The sequence below is a fragment of the Helicoverpa zea genome, chromosome 19, assembly GCF_022581195.2.
Source record: "Helicoverpa zea isolate HzStark_Cry1AcR chromosome 19, ilHelZeax1.1, whole genome shotgun sequence".
Lineage (NCBI taxonomy): Eukaryota > Metazoa > Arthropoda > Insecta > Lepidoptera > Noctuidae > Helicoverpa > Helicoverpa zea.
This window is the reverse complement of record NC_061470.1, coordinates 11,127,073-11,143,828: the sequence shown is the minus strand read 5'-3', so window position 1 is coordinate 11,143,828 and position 16,756 is coordinate 11,127,073. Positions and strand designations below refer to the sequence as shown.

General features: G+C 36.3%; 1 protein-coding gene and 1 non-coding gene across 2 annotated transcripts; one reads left to right on the top strand and one right to left on the bottom strand.

Annotated features, from left to right (window-relative positions):
• Nucleotides 1-1,405: 1,405 nt before the first annotated feature.
• On the bottom strand, nt 1,406-1,478 carry Trnav-cac. Its single transcript has one exon. It is a non-coding gene; the product is annotated as a tRNA-Val (tRNA).
• A 6,102-nt stretch (nt 1,479-7,580) lies between these two features.
• Nucleotides 7,581-9,834, top strand: LOC124639300. The gene is made up of 2 exons (XM_047176577.1): nt 7,581-7,838; nt 7,940-9,834. The coding sequence occupies exon 2, from the start codon at nt 7,954-7,956 to the stop codon at nt 8,680-8,682; it is 729 nt and encodes a 242-aa protein (XP_047032533.1). The 5' UTR covers nt 7,581-7,838; nt 7,940-7,953; the 3' UTR covers nt 8,683-9,834.
• Nucleotides 9,835-16,756: the final 6,922 nt, after the last annotated feature.

Here is a 16,756-nt window from a genome sequence, read left to right as displayed (position 1 = left end):
CGATGCCATAGTACCTATTAAGTAATGTGGCCAGACCTCTAAAGAATCACCTATAGAACAAATAGAAGAAACTCTTATCTTGGTGACAACGCCTGCAAAAAACTTTTCTAGATTCGATTTGTTCGGTGCGTTCATCTCTGTTAGATGTGCGTTCACCATTAGAACAAAGACAAAAGCAAAACAAGCAATTGTCTCAATAAGTACCTACATGCTTATTTTTCGTATCCTTTTGTCAATAAAAACCCTTTTTGTATAACAGACGTAACAAATAAACTAAAAACTAGTTATATTTTCCCACGGACTAAAAAAGAGGTACATCTACTATTGTGTATTTATTGCTAAATTGCTCTATGACATGTTCATAGATACTAAGTAATTAGAGAAAAAAATAACGGTCAAGTGTGAGTGGTCCATGAATGCATGGTTCCTCGCTTAGATGTGAAAATAAAATTTTGTTATTCTCGTAATTCTGAAGTTTCGGGAACTTCTAAAAAGTTGATAGCTACCTCGTGTTTGCGCATATTATATTTATATTGATAAGGACTTCACACCATCAGTAAAGAGTTACGAGTATTACGACTGCCACTGGGAGTATTAAAAATATTATAGGTAGGTAGGTAGTTTTGGGCCCAAACATTGAAATCATAAAATAAAAATACTTTTAAAAAAGCCGACTTCAGAAAACACTCAAAAATCAAAATTAAATTTTCGACATGGCTCTAGAAGTCGTTGGCAAAATTAAGCACTGTCAACTGATCTGATTCCATATCGAACCCTAAATATGGCAAAACATCTCAAATATTCCTAAAATTAGGTATAATGAGATAATTTACCTCAGTGTATGATATTAAAATGCCTATTTGAGTAATAAATTTTAATTTCATGAATGACTTGTTGGCTTTATTTCCGCCGCACAGTCCTGGGTTCAACTCCTCGGTCGGACAGATGATGTTGGTTTTATCTCAAACATTTTTTCGCAACAGTAGCTACTGCTACTACTACTTTTTTGCTATTCAACCTTTTTTGAGTCATTTCTAATTATCGTACTTAATTTATTAGTATTCTGAGAACTGTTCTGAAAACAATTACTGAAATGGTAGTGACGTTCACATTATTGTTTATACAATATCAATTTTTATTTAAATTGCATACATACTTGAACTTTAGTCGGTAACAAATAAAAAAAAATTGTTTAAATCATTCTTCGTTTAAGCGAAAATAATATAGGTACTCAATCTCAATCATTGTTTAATAAACCTTTCCTATTTAATCCACTTTTAATACGTCATGCCAACATGTGGCTTTTCAACCAGGCTTAACTTCAATGAACCTATTTCAATTACCTTCATGAAAAGCTCGCTTGTACAGAAGTGAGAATAAAACAAAATTATTAATGCAAAAACACTGTTTCCGCCCGGGATCGAACCGGGGACCTTGTGCGTGTGAAGCACACGTGATAACCGCTACACTACGGAAACTTGTTTCTATGTGTCAAAATTCAGATATTGTATCTACAACTTATACGATTACATCAAATAACATCAAAATTAAATAAAAAAGGATTATTTATGGACTGCAATAAGATAACTAAACTAGTCTGATGTGCTTACAATTATGTTATTATACAAGTTTAGAAATATGTACGAAAACGTAAATGAAGTTCTAATGTTGTAATTCAGTAGGTACATTTTAAATAGCACTTTTTCTCATTATATTGCATATTTATTGAGAAATAATTATAACACTAGAATAGAACATTTCGTCAATAAACTTAACAAAAGTTTAATTGAGCTCAATAGCGACCTCTATGTTCAACGATATCAAACTCAATGTCCAGTGTTGCGACAATTCACTACTAGATGGCACCACAGTACTGTGTTATTTAAACAAAGACCATATAATGAAATACACAGTTTTGATTGAATAATCGATAATCGGTGCTCGAATTAAAAAATATATACAGTGTTCTCAGAGCTCATTAATCAAAGAAGGCCAACTATACAAGGCTACTTTTTATTCGAGTTGGCAGAGTAGTCCCCATGGGACGCGGGCATTGGTGAAACCGTTGGTGGAAGCTTTTGTACTATGTAGTTACACCATCTCTTGATCTCTATACCTAATAATTTAACTCATTACAGACAGAACCATGTTCAAGCCACAATTTTAATAAAGCTGCCAGATGAGTCAGAATGACCATAACCCATTGGCAATGTGTAAAAGTACTTACAAAAGCACCCATTAGTAACTTATCCCCCATTAATAGGTATTGCCATTAAAACTCGTTCTATTGTCACCGGGGTGACCATGGTTCTGGGAAGACAAGGATTTGTCCCATAAGAAAATAAATACAAATCGTCATTATTTTAAAAGGACTTCAAAAAGATGGAAGATGTTCTTAAGTCATGCCTGTAAAAAAGATCTTCAAGACAATTTTAAATATCTAGTACCGATGCCGGATAGTCACCTATACTTTTACTTCCCCTAATAATAGCTTTTTTACATTGGCGGACTTTCCGACTTACATCGCCGGGTTTGTATAGGCGGTGTCAAAAAAATTAATCGACAACTTACAGAACAAAAAATGACGTTAAAACCCGAGCCACATAACCCTTACTCACCGAGCGGTATCGCGAGAAAAAACCGAGCTGAAAATCCGCCAGTGTGAAAATTCAACTAAATCCTAAAATCATGGTGCACCTAATACGTAGTTACGTACCTACTAAAATCGGTTATGTCTAAACCAAGTCGTGAACTCAGATCTATCAATGAAGTCACGGCGCTAGTGTTGTGCTTATGTCGATAATGTTTGTAAACATAGGTACGTTTTAACTGTTCTCATTTTTCGACGTTTGGTATGACGACATTCTGAGTCAATAGGTCACGGATTGATTACTATTTTGTGTAGTGTGTACTATTATGTTTTTAATGTTTATTTGTAAGATCAGTTTGTAAAAAATTACAGGTTAAAAACGATGTAAAGATTTGTTAGTGAAAAATTATACTTAAACGTTTCTGAAATATTTAATTCAGCTGAGAATTTGAAAATCTTGCGTTTAGGAGTCCAGTTCACATTAATTTTCCTTTGAAATAAGATATAAGATAAGAGACCCGTTCCTTTCATTGTTTCAAATAGATATTCTCAGCTACATAAGTTGTATGTCAACGGAACATAACAAGATCCATTCACAATTATAAACTTACATATAGTTTTTATACAAAGTTTATAATTTTCCTAGGTTATTTATAAACTTACAGATCTTGTTATCTTTCATTGACATTATATAGGTACACAGAAAGTAAAATTTTCCCAAGCGAATCTCCATTGAAATCGATAGTTTGTGCGCACGTCACTAGAGGTCGTGAACGTACCGTCTGGCTGAAACCGAAAGTGATGCGCCCGCGCCGTGGGAACAGGGTCAGCGAGTGCGCGGGCGCCGGCTCCTAGCTGTGATGTTGTGTTGTAGTAGTGATCTATATAGGAGGCTGAGATTTATGAAGGTAAAGCCTTTGGTGTACTCGAAATATGATCTTTGGGGCTACTCTTCTCATAAGCCATAAGTATTTCAAGTGCAGGCGACCTAGTGGTGCAAGCGCCAGCCTTCAAGTTATGTACCTACTTCCAAAGTTCCAATACTTGGGACTCCAAAAGTCTGTTACCGAAAAGGTCTTACAGAACCTCGCCTTTTTGAAGCACGCAGTGGAAGCGTGCTGGGCCCATAACCTGAAGGGAACAGTGAAACAGAATATAAATATATGTGGAATTTATTATCTGACTTTTCAGAATACCATGTTTCTTACATGCTTAACAAAAGACACATTTCTTCTATTATAGATAACAGCGGTCATAGACTTAAAAGAAGGTATTACATTGTATCTAACTTCTTTTCAACAGATATACCTATTATCGACTCGCTGCTAGACTCGCTGTGTGTAAAACAAATAAAGGGAGAGAAGATTTTTTTAAAAGAAATATTAAAAGGTTCTGGTCAAACGTGGTCCAAGCAGAACTAACTATGCACATGCTTGCAGATTTCGACCCACCACGTCCTTCGAGATGAATCAACTTAACCAACAGAAAAAGAAGTTACACCATGAGGTAACCAACAAGTTATGTTATCAATACATACTTTGTAACAAACTGTAGGTACCGGTATGTCTGGGAACGGAAGCAAGCATTATATAAAACACCACCTTTATCCAACTTTGCATCGCTCCACATTGTATGAAAGACATTCACACAATGAGATACAAAAACTAATCAAGCTTTCTGACGTTTGTTCAAATAATGCTTTAATGAGGAACTGTACATTCCAGTACGTGTGAAGTACCTGAGACACTGGAAACTGTAAACCATGTCGATGTAATGGTACCATTCATGGGACACCAATTATGAACTTCTAAAAAGGTCCATGTGTTTTCTTAGCGCTAGAGAAAAAGTAAATACTCAAAAGTAAGTGTTTATAACAAAGGTATCATGTAAACTTTAAATTCCTTCAATAGTTTATAATGATACTATACCATACTCTTTGAAGACATGTTCAATACACCTACTAACAAACTTCAACTGGCCCAGTGATCAACAATGGTCTTTACCTAAGTCCAAGAACCTCACGGTCCCAAACTGTCTATTACCAATTCATCATAGAAGCTTATCTCCATCTACTGCTGAAAATAAGACCAATATGAAAGAGCGCCAACCATCTCAGTCTAGCTAGGGTATCTGATCATCCTTCAAATCATGCACTAATTGACTACAAGCCGTTACTACAAGCTTCAAAGTAGTGAATACTCTTTACAATCTGGTTTAACTACTGCCAAATGAAGCCACAGAGTGGGCGAAAGGCGAAATGTCATTGTCAGGGCAATCATTGGACATTATCGCATCGCTCCAAATATTGGCATATTAATACCAGTTCTGATAGGTTATTCAATCAACAGTAATAGACTTTATGTGTGTAGAAAGATGGTCATTGAATTCCATAGAGTAATCAGATAGATAGGACATTCCTTTAACTATACCTAAGTAATTCCTATGAAAAGTTAACAAACCCTCTCCCTTTCATGTTATTTTCTTTGTAAGACGTCTTTGTTTTCTGAGTAGCCTTGGTTTAATTGATATAAATTCTCTAGATCAGCGTTTCCCAAACTTTGTTCTACCGTGACCCGGTAAATTTCATACTCCTCCTTCGTGACCCACTTAAGATTTTGGACCCACTGAAATAGGTATTAGGCAAAATAAAACACATATATTGCTAATAGAAGAACTTGTGTATGTATTACAATCATTAGTGAGAAGTATGAAGCTGTTTATTTTTGACCAAGGCATCCAAGTTCGCCGAATGACATGTTTTTTGACATGACAGTTTTATCCTGAGGTCTGATTCGACTTCAAGTCGGTTTCTAATTTATTTTTGAGGTACACTAGTGTTGAAAACCCTGCTTCACATTTATAGGTTGTGACAAAAGGCATTAAAATTGTATTGCTTGATTAGCTACAATTGGGTATTCCTGACGACAAGATAACCAAAAATCTATCAATGGTTTTCGCTCGAATATGTCCTTCAGTGCTGTGTCACATGGCAGTTCAATTAACTATTCGACATTTGAATCTGTCAAATTAGTTTCGGAGTCTAAGTTGAATGTGTGTAAAGTGGAAAAGTGGGTTTCTTATCCATGCTTTGTTGCTGTCGATTGGAGGAAAATATTCTTTTAGATTAGTCTCCAGCCCTAATAAATGTTCTTTGATTGTAGCTGAAGTATCATGTGCCAAGGAAAACATGTTATACTCTTTTTGTAATTCAGTTAACTTAGTAAACGCTGTGTAGTTCTCTGTTTCGGCACGATGTGACCACAGACTAACAGGGCCGTCTTTAAACTATTTGAGGCCCTGGGGCACATTAGGATCATGGGGCCCCTATGACCTTGAGAAAACACTAGTGATAATATATAAAGAAAATAGACAAACAAGGTTCTAAATTTATTTTTATTCAGTTACTAACTTTAAAAAAATAGGATATATAAAAAATAATCTACAAAAGTAACTCGCTTAGCATAAAATCCTTAGATTAACTCTATGTTGATTGCAAAGGTACCACCCTTCTAGATTTAAGACGAGCAAAATTGTTAATCACTTCTTCAAAATCTATGGTAGGTATTGAGAACATCACATTCTATGGACATCAGCGACAAACTAGTTAATCTCTCTTGAAGCATTGTACTTCTTAATTCATTTTTTATTCGTTTCAATTTGGAGGAGCGTTCTCCGCCAGTGGCGGCGTAGCATCGGGTAGCACCCGGGGCGGGCTACTTATTGAGCAAACCCTTCCAAAAAAAAACGACAAAATATAATCACGTAGTAAAATCATACAGAATTAACACAAAAGTACCCAAATAAGTTTGAAAAAAAGCGCTGTAAAGCGAAGATAATTTTTAAAAAATTTTGATTTTGCGGACGCAATAGAGATGTAAAGAATTCAAAGAAAACTACTGCTAAAGTGTAAAGCGCGAGCACAGCGAGCGCGAAATTTTTGACATTTTTAACATAAAAGTAGGTACCCAAACAAATTTGAAAAAAGCACTGTAAAGTGAAGAAGGCGCGAGCGCAGCGAGCGCGAAATTTTGAGTTTTGGAACACAAAAGTACTCAAACAAGTTTAAAAAAAGCGACCAGAAAGTGAAGCAGCTGCGAGCGTAGCGAGCTCAACATTTTTTGACATTTGGGACGCAAAAGTCCTCCACCTCCGCTTACAAATAGCGCCTAAATAGCTTAGAAATATTCACTGTAAAGTGATTTTTTATTGATATTTTAAGGACTCTCTATCTAATCTGGCAGGAACTAGGGGGCCCCATTCGATCGCGGGGCCCTGGGCACTTGCCCATAGTGCCCAGTGGAGAAGAGGGGCTTGCAGACTAAGTTTTTTTCTTGCAACTTCCACCTTGTCTTGTACTTTAAAAACAGTTATATTGTTACCTTGTAACGTCATGTTTAGATTATTTAAAAAATCAAAAATATCAGAAATGTAGGCAACCTTTATCAACCAATTAACATCGCGAAATCTGTCCTCAATCCAAATCCAAATCAATTCACACAGCTGCGCAGATTTTACAACTTAAAAGGTACTTTTTATACTTAAATTGTTGTCGTTATTAAGATTGGGTGTGATGCTAGATACTTGCTAGAGGTACTTATTTAAAATATGGAGGCAATGCTGCGACCCGGTATTTATTTTTCGCGACCCGGTACCGGGTCGCGACCCACCAAATGGGAAACACTGCTCTAGATGGTTGTTAGTTAGTAATAGCTGAGCAACATGTTTTTTTTTTCATAATAATACACTAACACCTAACTCTGGGACCCTAACCACCGGTACCTTGGACCCTGTGCCCGATATCGGTGGCCATCTATTTTTTATATTTTTAAATGTTTTTTTTAATTATTTTTTTTTATAATCTAATATTTAAAAATATAAATAATATGTTGAAAGATAAATAAATGCACTAACACCTAATACTTTTATTTTAACCCTGCGGATATACCTACGTATTTGGCCTACTTAAACATTTTCTGTTTCGGTAATTTTAATTCTTTCCGCTTCCGGCTGTGAGAACGCAAGACGTAGTGTTATTGTGCTCCGACTTTTAAACCTATAAACTGTATACATACCGTGATAACCTGTGTAAAAACATTTGAAGATCATGCATGTCGTGTTGGACTACATTGTGAAATAAAGATTCAAGTGTAAACAGTGCTAATAAAATAATTATCCAATTGCAAAACCAAAGAAACTTTAGAGGTTATCTGTCAAGTGAGCATAGACTATAGACACAGACTTTGACCACGTCAGTTCAGTGTTGGCATATAAAAACATTTTAACTCAATCTTTCTACCAACATAACAACAAAAAAACTTCGTTCAAAAATTACGTTCCATTTCACCCAAGGAACAATAACAACAATGGAGAATCTTCAATCCTTTTTCGACCAAATGAAAATAGAAATGTCAAAACAAACCGATGACATTATGACGCGAATTGATGAAAAATTAATTCCTTTTAGACTAGAAATGCAGGAGTTAAGGTCAGAAAATGAGAAATTAAAGGAAAAGCTATACAATCTTGAAAGACATAAAAGAATAAACAACCTCATCGTATATGGAATGAAAGAAACCGAAAAATCGACGGTAAATCTCATTGAAATAATTAAAAGGAAATTTAAGGAAGATTTAAACATTACCTTTGAAGATAGGGACGTAAACACCATCTACAGAATTGGCAAAAATAACCAAGAAAATGGAAAAGAAAGGCCAATCCTCTTGTCATTCGTTAACTTATGGAAGAAAAACGAGATAATGGCAAATAAAAAGAAATTGAAAAATATATATGTGTCTGAGGACTACCCAAAGGAAATTATCGACATACGAAGGAAACTACAACCCAAACTCGAAGAAGAAAGGAAGAAAGGCAATTATGCTTTCATAAATTATGACAAGCTAGTCATCAAACAGGGGAAACCAGGAAATGAGAAACGCAAAAGGGAACCGTCAACTTCACCAAATGCAAAAGAGCAGCATCCCTCCAAGCAACAATCGTCAGTTAAAACACATCGCCTAAATGCTTTTGATGTAATGAGGAATAGAAGCAACTCTCTGCCGCCTACCAACTTGCCAACTGTTCAGAATGCATAGGATATTGCCATCAGCCACCGGAATAAAACACTCAATGAACAAAAACTGGAAGACAAAACAAACAAAACATTCCCCAACCCGACTTGTCCTCGTGGGGAATTAGACTGCAACCCTCCATCAAATATATCAAACACAGAAATAGATCAATATACTATAAAACCAACCCTCAAGATTTGCACTTATAATGTAAGAACACTTGCATCAACAGAACGATTTCTTGAACTTACTAATGCTCTAAAAAATATTAATTGGGACATTCTGGGCCTCGCAGAGATCAGAAGATTGGGGTGTAGAATTGAAGAGTACAATGACCTCATATTCTGCTACATTGGTGAAACTAAAGGACTACATGGAGTGGGATTTCTCATTAAGAAAAAATTTAAAAACAACATTACCAACTTTATAGGAATCTCTGAAAGAATTGCACTTCTACAAGTAAAATTTGAATGCCTCTCCTTATCATTAATTCAAGCATATGCACCAACCGAAAGATCAACACAAGACGAAATTGATAAATTTTACAAAGACATTGAATATGCTCATACCATGACTGAAGGAATGATTATAGTTATGGGGGATTTTAATGCTAAAATAGGTTGCCCCAAAGCAGACTATTATCCAGTAATGGGCAAGCATGGTTACGGAGTGTGCAACGAAAGGGGTGAACGGCTTTTAAGTTATGCTTACCAACACAACTTGTCAGTGATGAACACATTCTTCAAAAAGAAGGAAAGCCGTAGGTGGACTTGGTCGTCACCCGACCAAACAACTAAAAATGAAATTGATTTTATAATGATAAACCACCACAAACTTATAACTAACATTGAGGTACTTAACAAATTTAATTTTCCTTCTGATCACAGATTAATGAGAGCAACGCTACTTTTAAGTCGCCCAATCAAGAGCAGAAAATCCTATGCAACACCACTAAACATCCCCAGGACTGAAGCAGAAACGAAAAGTTACATCGAAAATCTACGAGCACACACAGAACATATAAATACAGACAATATTGACATCCAAAGCTACTACAATATCCTGGAAAGAGGCATAACAGAGAGCTTAAAATGCAAAAAAATTACACAAGTTCACCAACATAGTATATTCTCTAAAGACACACTCCAACTAATAGAAAGACGCACGGAACTACTACTGTCTGACAATGGCACCAATTTTGTAGGCACTTGTAATGAGTTGCAACAATTCTTACAACAATCAAATATATCGTATGAAGTTGCACAAAGGGGTATTGAATTTACTTTTGCCCCTCCATATTCTCCACATTTCAACGGCATTGCTGAAGCTGCCGTTCGATCAACTAAACACCACCTGAAAAGACTATTACAGTTAACACACTTCACATACGAAGAAATGGTCACTTGTTTAACTCAAATAGAAGCTGTTCTTAATTCACGTCCTCTCACACCACTTTCCTCTGATCCGTTAGATTTTACTGTCCTTACTCCTTCACACTTTTTGATTGGACGATCACTAATAGCTGTTCCGCATCCACAGGTGTCTGATGTAAACATCGGCCGCTTGGAGCGCTACCACAGAGTGGAGCATATTAAGCAGCATTTCTGGAACCGATTCCATTTAGAATATATCTCTCTGCTGCAGCAAAAAACTAAGTGGACGTCATCTACAGGACAACTGGCAGAGGGAACGTTAGTTCTCATCAAGGAGAGAGGACAACCGCCAATGCTGTGGCCACTGGGACGTGTCACGAAGGTGTTCCCGGGGAGCGACGGGATAACGCGTGTGGCTGAGTTGAAGACGCGTAAGGGAACAATTCTACGTTCCTTTAATAATATTTGTCCACTTCCACTAGATTGAATGCTTCAACCCGGGGAGGATGTTCACGCACACAAGGCGTGATTCATAGCTGGCGCACCAGGGCCCGACAGAGGGCGTCGCGTCACCGAGGCGGGGGGGACGGCTGCCAGCAGCAGCGGCCCGCACCGCACCGCCGCACTCCATCACCGGACACCGCCAACGACGCGCGCGCATACTTGTTTTTGTTTGCCAACATTTTGTACTGTCCAGTGAACCATTATAAAGTATTAAGTGTTACAGTCCACTTTCATTTAAGTACCTTTAGTTAGGTCCCCTACAACTACACACCAAAAATAAAACCAAAGAAATTAAAGAAGAACTAAGTAGAATATACAAAGAGACTAACAAATCAATTCGAAAGGACTACAACAAACACAGATACGAAACTATTTCAAGAAATATCAAGAACTTCAGGAGTACCAAAAGAGCCTATAAAGAATTAACCACACATAAATCATGGATACAAAAACTTGAGCAAAACTCACAGGCAACAAAATCAAGGAAAGATGTAATAAACCAAGCAACCAACTTTTACAAAAACTTGTACAAGAAACAAAGCAACACTGGAACCGAAGTGCCAATAACTCACATAAATACAACTGACCACATCAGACCAATCGAAGACTTCGAAGTTTATGAACATATAAAAAAGCTGAAGACTGAGAAGAGTCCCGGACCGGATGGATTATGCAACGAAGCCCTTAAAATAGGAGCACCCATCTTAACACACCATTTTACGCAATTGTTTAATATGATACTAGACGTAGAAGAAGTCCCAAAACAATGGTGTGCATCGGACATAATTTTGCTGTTCAAGAAAGGAAACCCCTTGGACATAGGGAATTATAGACCCATTAGCTTATTAGCAAGCGTATACAAACTATTCTCATCTATAATGCTAAAGAGAATATCTGATGATATTGATAAACAGCAGCCAAAGGAACAAGCGGGATTCAGGTCAGGCTTTAGCACAATGGACCACATACAGACATTAGAACAAGTCATAGAAAAATATAGAGAGTACAACAGACCTCTGTATGTGGCCTTCATCGACTACAGTAAAGCTTTCGACACCATCAGTCACTGTTCAATCTGGAACGCACTGCAACAGTCAAATATTAACTACAAGTACATCAATATTTTGAAATACATCTATGCAAAAAGTACGAGCCGAGTAAAATTGGAAACGAGAGGGGACGAAATAAACATAGAACGAGGAGTCAGACAGGGAGATCCTTTATCTCCAAAACTGTTTATAGCAGTACTTGAAAATATTTTCCAAAAACTAAACTGGAAAAACAGGGGAGTATATATAAACGGACAATATTTAAATCATTTGAGGTTCGCTGACGACATTGTTATAATAGCCGAAACTGCCAAAGACCTGGAGGAAATGATGAAATCACTTGACCACGAAAGTTCTAAAATTGGCCTAGAAATGAATGTAAATAAAACAAAGATATTAACTAACAACTACGAACGCCCGATTATGATAAAAGAGAATACAATAGAGTACGTCAGTGACTACATCTATTTGGGTAAGCAAATTTCATTCAAAATATCAAATAACGAAGAAGAAGTAACGAGACGTATTAATGCAACTTGGAAAAAATTCTGGTCACTAAGAGAAATTTTTAAAGGGAAATTTAGCTTGCACATGAAAAAGATAGTATATGATACGTGCTTATTACCCTGCTTGTTGTATGGTTGCCAAACTTGGGTATTTACAAACAAAATACAACAGAAAATCAAATGCAGCCAGACAGCAATGGAAAGGAGTATGCTGAAAATAAGAAGGATAAATAAAATCAAGAACAAGGACATTCGCCAAAAAACCAAACTCACTGATGCTCTAAGGCACGCACACTTATCAAAATGGAGATGGGCCGGACACATCTCACGATACTCAGACAGACGATGGACCATTGAAGCCACACGTTGGAAAGGACCAAAAGGGAAAAGGAACGTTGGTCGACAATTAAGACGGTGGGCTGATGATATAACAAACGTTGCAGGGAACGATTGGATAAATTTAGGCAAGGACAGGGACACATGGAAGAGGATGGAGGAGGCCTTTACCCAAACAGGGGTCCATATCTCTTAAAAATTATACTTCTACTAACATTAATTATAAGCTACAACTTACTAACACACACTGTAATGTAAAAACTTAAGTGAAGATATGGAATAAATGGCTTTATTATTATTATTATTATTTTTATATACGTATTCTTTTTCTCCGGTTATCCGGGATTTGATTGATGGCACGGGCCTTAGCCAAGTGTTCATCAATTGGGTTTGTAGTTTTACGGGGTGGTGTTGTCCGCCTCGCATTGTAAAAACTTTCGGACCAATCTGCAGGTATTTAATATGACCGCTTTTTGTAGTAAGTGGTAGGTATTTGGGGACAGTTTTAGGGAATTGAGAGATTGATGGAGTTGTGTGGGTATTACGCCTGTTGTAGATAGGACTATGGGGGGGGGGGGGGGGTATTATTAATTTTAATTCTTAGAATACTGTGGTCAATTTCGAGAAAATCCTTGAAAATCAAATTAAATACAACCGGGCCAGTCTGACACAATTTCATAGTCTTTATCATATGTTTTCTCAGAAACCCAAACCGGCTGACAATCAGGTAAATCAACGTTCAATCTCAGACCATTTCTATTAGGTACTTACTTGATTAGCCATTATGGCTCTTTGCATGCAAGGACTTAAAGTCTATAATTGTAAAGCTTGAATAGTATTTAAAAGTGCAACAGTATTAATCAAATGCACATACATGACTCTATTTTATTTATCTGTATTACTTTTGGTACGGCAAAAATGTTTGAGTCGTTGAAAAATAAAAATCAACGAATAATGTAATCTTAACATTAATTTGAGTTAGAAGAATCACGATATTTTTCCTACCTTCCTGAAAAGAGGTGATCAATACTTAGAAAGTTGAAGAGTGTCTTCGGACGTGCTTGTGACTCAGGAACTAGTCTGGGAAAAAACAATCAGTTCAAGCAACAGTCAGTAATTTTCAAAATAGGTCCATGAATTCTCAAAAAATTGCGAAAGATACATAAACAAAAACTAAAATCGAACAGAGAAAATACAACCCTGCTGACCATACAGGTCACACATGACGCAACGTGGAAAGTTGCATGGAATCACACCTGCGCGCGCGCTTATCAGGACAACTAATTATATAGAAAGGGCTGCTTTATGTGGACAGATGTGGAGTACTGGGAGTTAGGAGGGCTTGGCTGATCTTGATAGCGTATGTATAGGGAATAGCGTTTATATATGTATGTATATGTAGCGTTTATATATGTTTATATATGTATATGTATGTATGTATATGTGATTATATAATAGTCATGACGTAGAAAAGTGGTGGCCTAATAGGTAACCAACGTCTCAAGTATGAGTAGGTATGTGAGTTAAATTGCAGGTCATCACCAATGCAACTTTTCTAAGTTTCTGTGTAAGTACTTCCGAAGTATATCTTGGACACCAATGACCGTGCTTTTTGGGGCAAGTTTAACTGTAGGTCGCGGCTGTCATTGAACATCTTTAACAGTTATTACGTGTAGTAAAAAGCTAGAAAGTCTGACAACCAGTCATGCCAAGGGTTATTAGGTTGCCAGGGTAACTGGGTTGAGCCGTTGAGAGTGAGAACACTGGTACTGAGCTGCATTCGGTTAGATTGGAAACCGACTCCAACATAATTGGAAACAAAGCCTAGGCAAATGATGACTTCAAAAAAAACTTTACATGAGATCAATTACCTACATACTTATTCTTCAAAAAATAAAATATTGTTCCTCCATTACGCAACGAGCTTTCATTACAGCACGAGAATAAAAAGTCCAATTAACAGAACTTTCGGTGATTGTTACAAAAGTCGCAATTAGCCTATGTTAACATATTATTTATGGAGCTTACAGAATTGCTCGATAAAGTACCGATATATTAACAGCTACACATATGTGTGTTTGCGAAGTGGAGTATTTACTCATTTCCTTCAAGTGCGAACTGTAGTTAGTATTAAATCGTTCTTTGAAGGCATTTTCGCAATCGGTCCAAAGAAACCAATTTTTTAGGCACGGTTCGTGTTTTTTAATTTCCTATTTAGGTTTGCAGGATTATTTTACATAGATACTTACTTGTTGTCAAATTAACGGTTTATTAATGTGATAGCTTTTATGTCTTTAAGCATTATTATCTAATCTGTAACAGAGCAAAGTCTAGCGATATTGGATCTGGAAGGTAAGGTAGATATCTCTTTCAAACAGTAATAATTATCTGACTTAACATTGAAGCACAAAAAAATAACGTGATGTAATTCAGCTTAGACATTTAAATAACGACACAATAAAATATACTAAACAATAAAGTCCGCAGTCTTAGTGGATTAACATTAATACTTTAGGATTAGTATTCAAACTTTCTCAGTACCTAGATTTACGAATAGTTACATAAACGGATCAAACGAGTTTACTTGTGTATGTTCATGTAACTAACTGTGACAGATTTGGTTATCTCTGAATGTATTCCATGTATGTATGGCATACCTACTTAAAGTTGAACCATTTTGTAATAAATGTTAAGTAGGATTAGTATTAAAAGAAAATAAAATACCAATAATTATCTATTAGGTCAAATTATAATATGTTTACTACTGGTGAGGTGCATCATTAACCGAACCGCGCAATGGATTCGAGGATTTTAGGACTTAAATTCACGGCTGGTTACCGTAATAGTTAAATTGCAGCTCACCCTTATTCTGTTGTAGGTGTGGTAAATTGATTCCAGATACCGTATATCATATATCCAGCTATCACAAATTCAGATTTAAAGCTCTTCGTTTAGAAAACATGGACTTAAAGTGTTTAAAATCACCAATCCACCTTGAGCAAGCGTGGTGATTGACGCTCACTCCTTCTCTATAGGTATGGGAAGAAATCTGTGCCCTGTAGTGGTTCAATAAAAAGGCTGATGATTATAAGTGTAGATATTAATCATAACAATACGTGTCGTGTCTAAGTATATACGAAAGCCAATCAGACACAATTATTCATTTCATTTCCTCAATCATAACATTCACAGTATATAATACTAATAATAGCCATTAACTCTATTCTATTCGATATGTCAGACAATCGATACTTAGTTATAATAATCGATTCACATCACTATTTATTATTTCCGTAGCAACAATGGCTGTAAGGAGGTTCGTTCGACCGAATAGGAGTCGTAAATGTCTATCATATTACTCTTCTGTAGCACTTTATATCAATTTAATATACTTAATTGAATAGAAAGATGGATATCTTAATTAGTAACAGTCAATATTATAGTGATGTTAATGCAACTGTTTTCAAAAGGTAGTTGATTACTGGTTTTCACAATATTAAATGATCAAAATGGGCACAGTGTCGTTGGTAACTTATAGCTGCCTAGTATCTACTGTTTTAGACACGACGTGAACAAATTCTTGAAATAAGTCCTTCGTAATTACAAAGTGTTATAGAATTTTGCCCTATTTTTCTTACCTAGCCATAACATAACGCTGAAACTAACTACTAAGAATATTCCCAAAACAAATAATATACATCAATCATATTATCAGCAGCACGTTAAGTTAATGTCAATCCTGCGCCTGATCTCTCTTCGGTGATGTCGGATTTGTAAGAGTGTAGGAATAGAGAGTGTCTGGGCAAATGCTTGTGCACTATAAAATGCCCGATTACCGTGGCTGATAATCGGCTAAGATCATTATCATCAGCAGTCAATTGCTGCGTCCACTGCTGAGCATACACCTACCCAATGAGCCCACCTGCCCAAATATATGTAAGCCTCTATTCTGTAATCTATTACATTCGGTTTCATTGTATTCCAAATCACACGAATTTAATTCCAAAACTATACTGCATTTATTCCTTCAGTAGAGCACCACTGACAACTAATAATGTTAACATACTTGTTCACGTTTCTAAAATTTATAGCCGGCGTGTAACTCACGTCAGCATGCAACTTGCACTCTAGTTGCAGTATTGCACGATACTAATTGAAATATAGACGTCAAAATCACGCCCTATATACTATACTAACTTTTGCGTTTCACTTGTAGAATCAAGGAAATCTTCAACACAAATTAAATCGGTAACGCACAGAAATAGTAATTATATAGGAAACGATTTTTCAGTTCTTTACGATATGTAGGCTCTTTATATTTATTTACTTT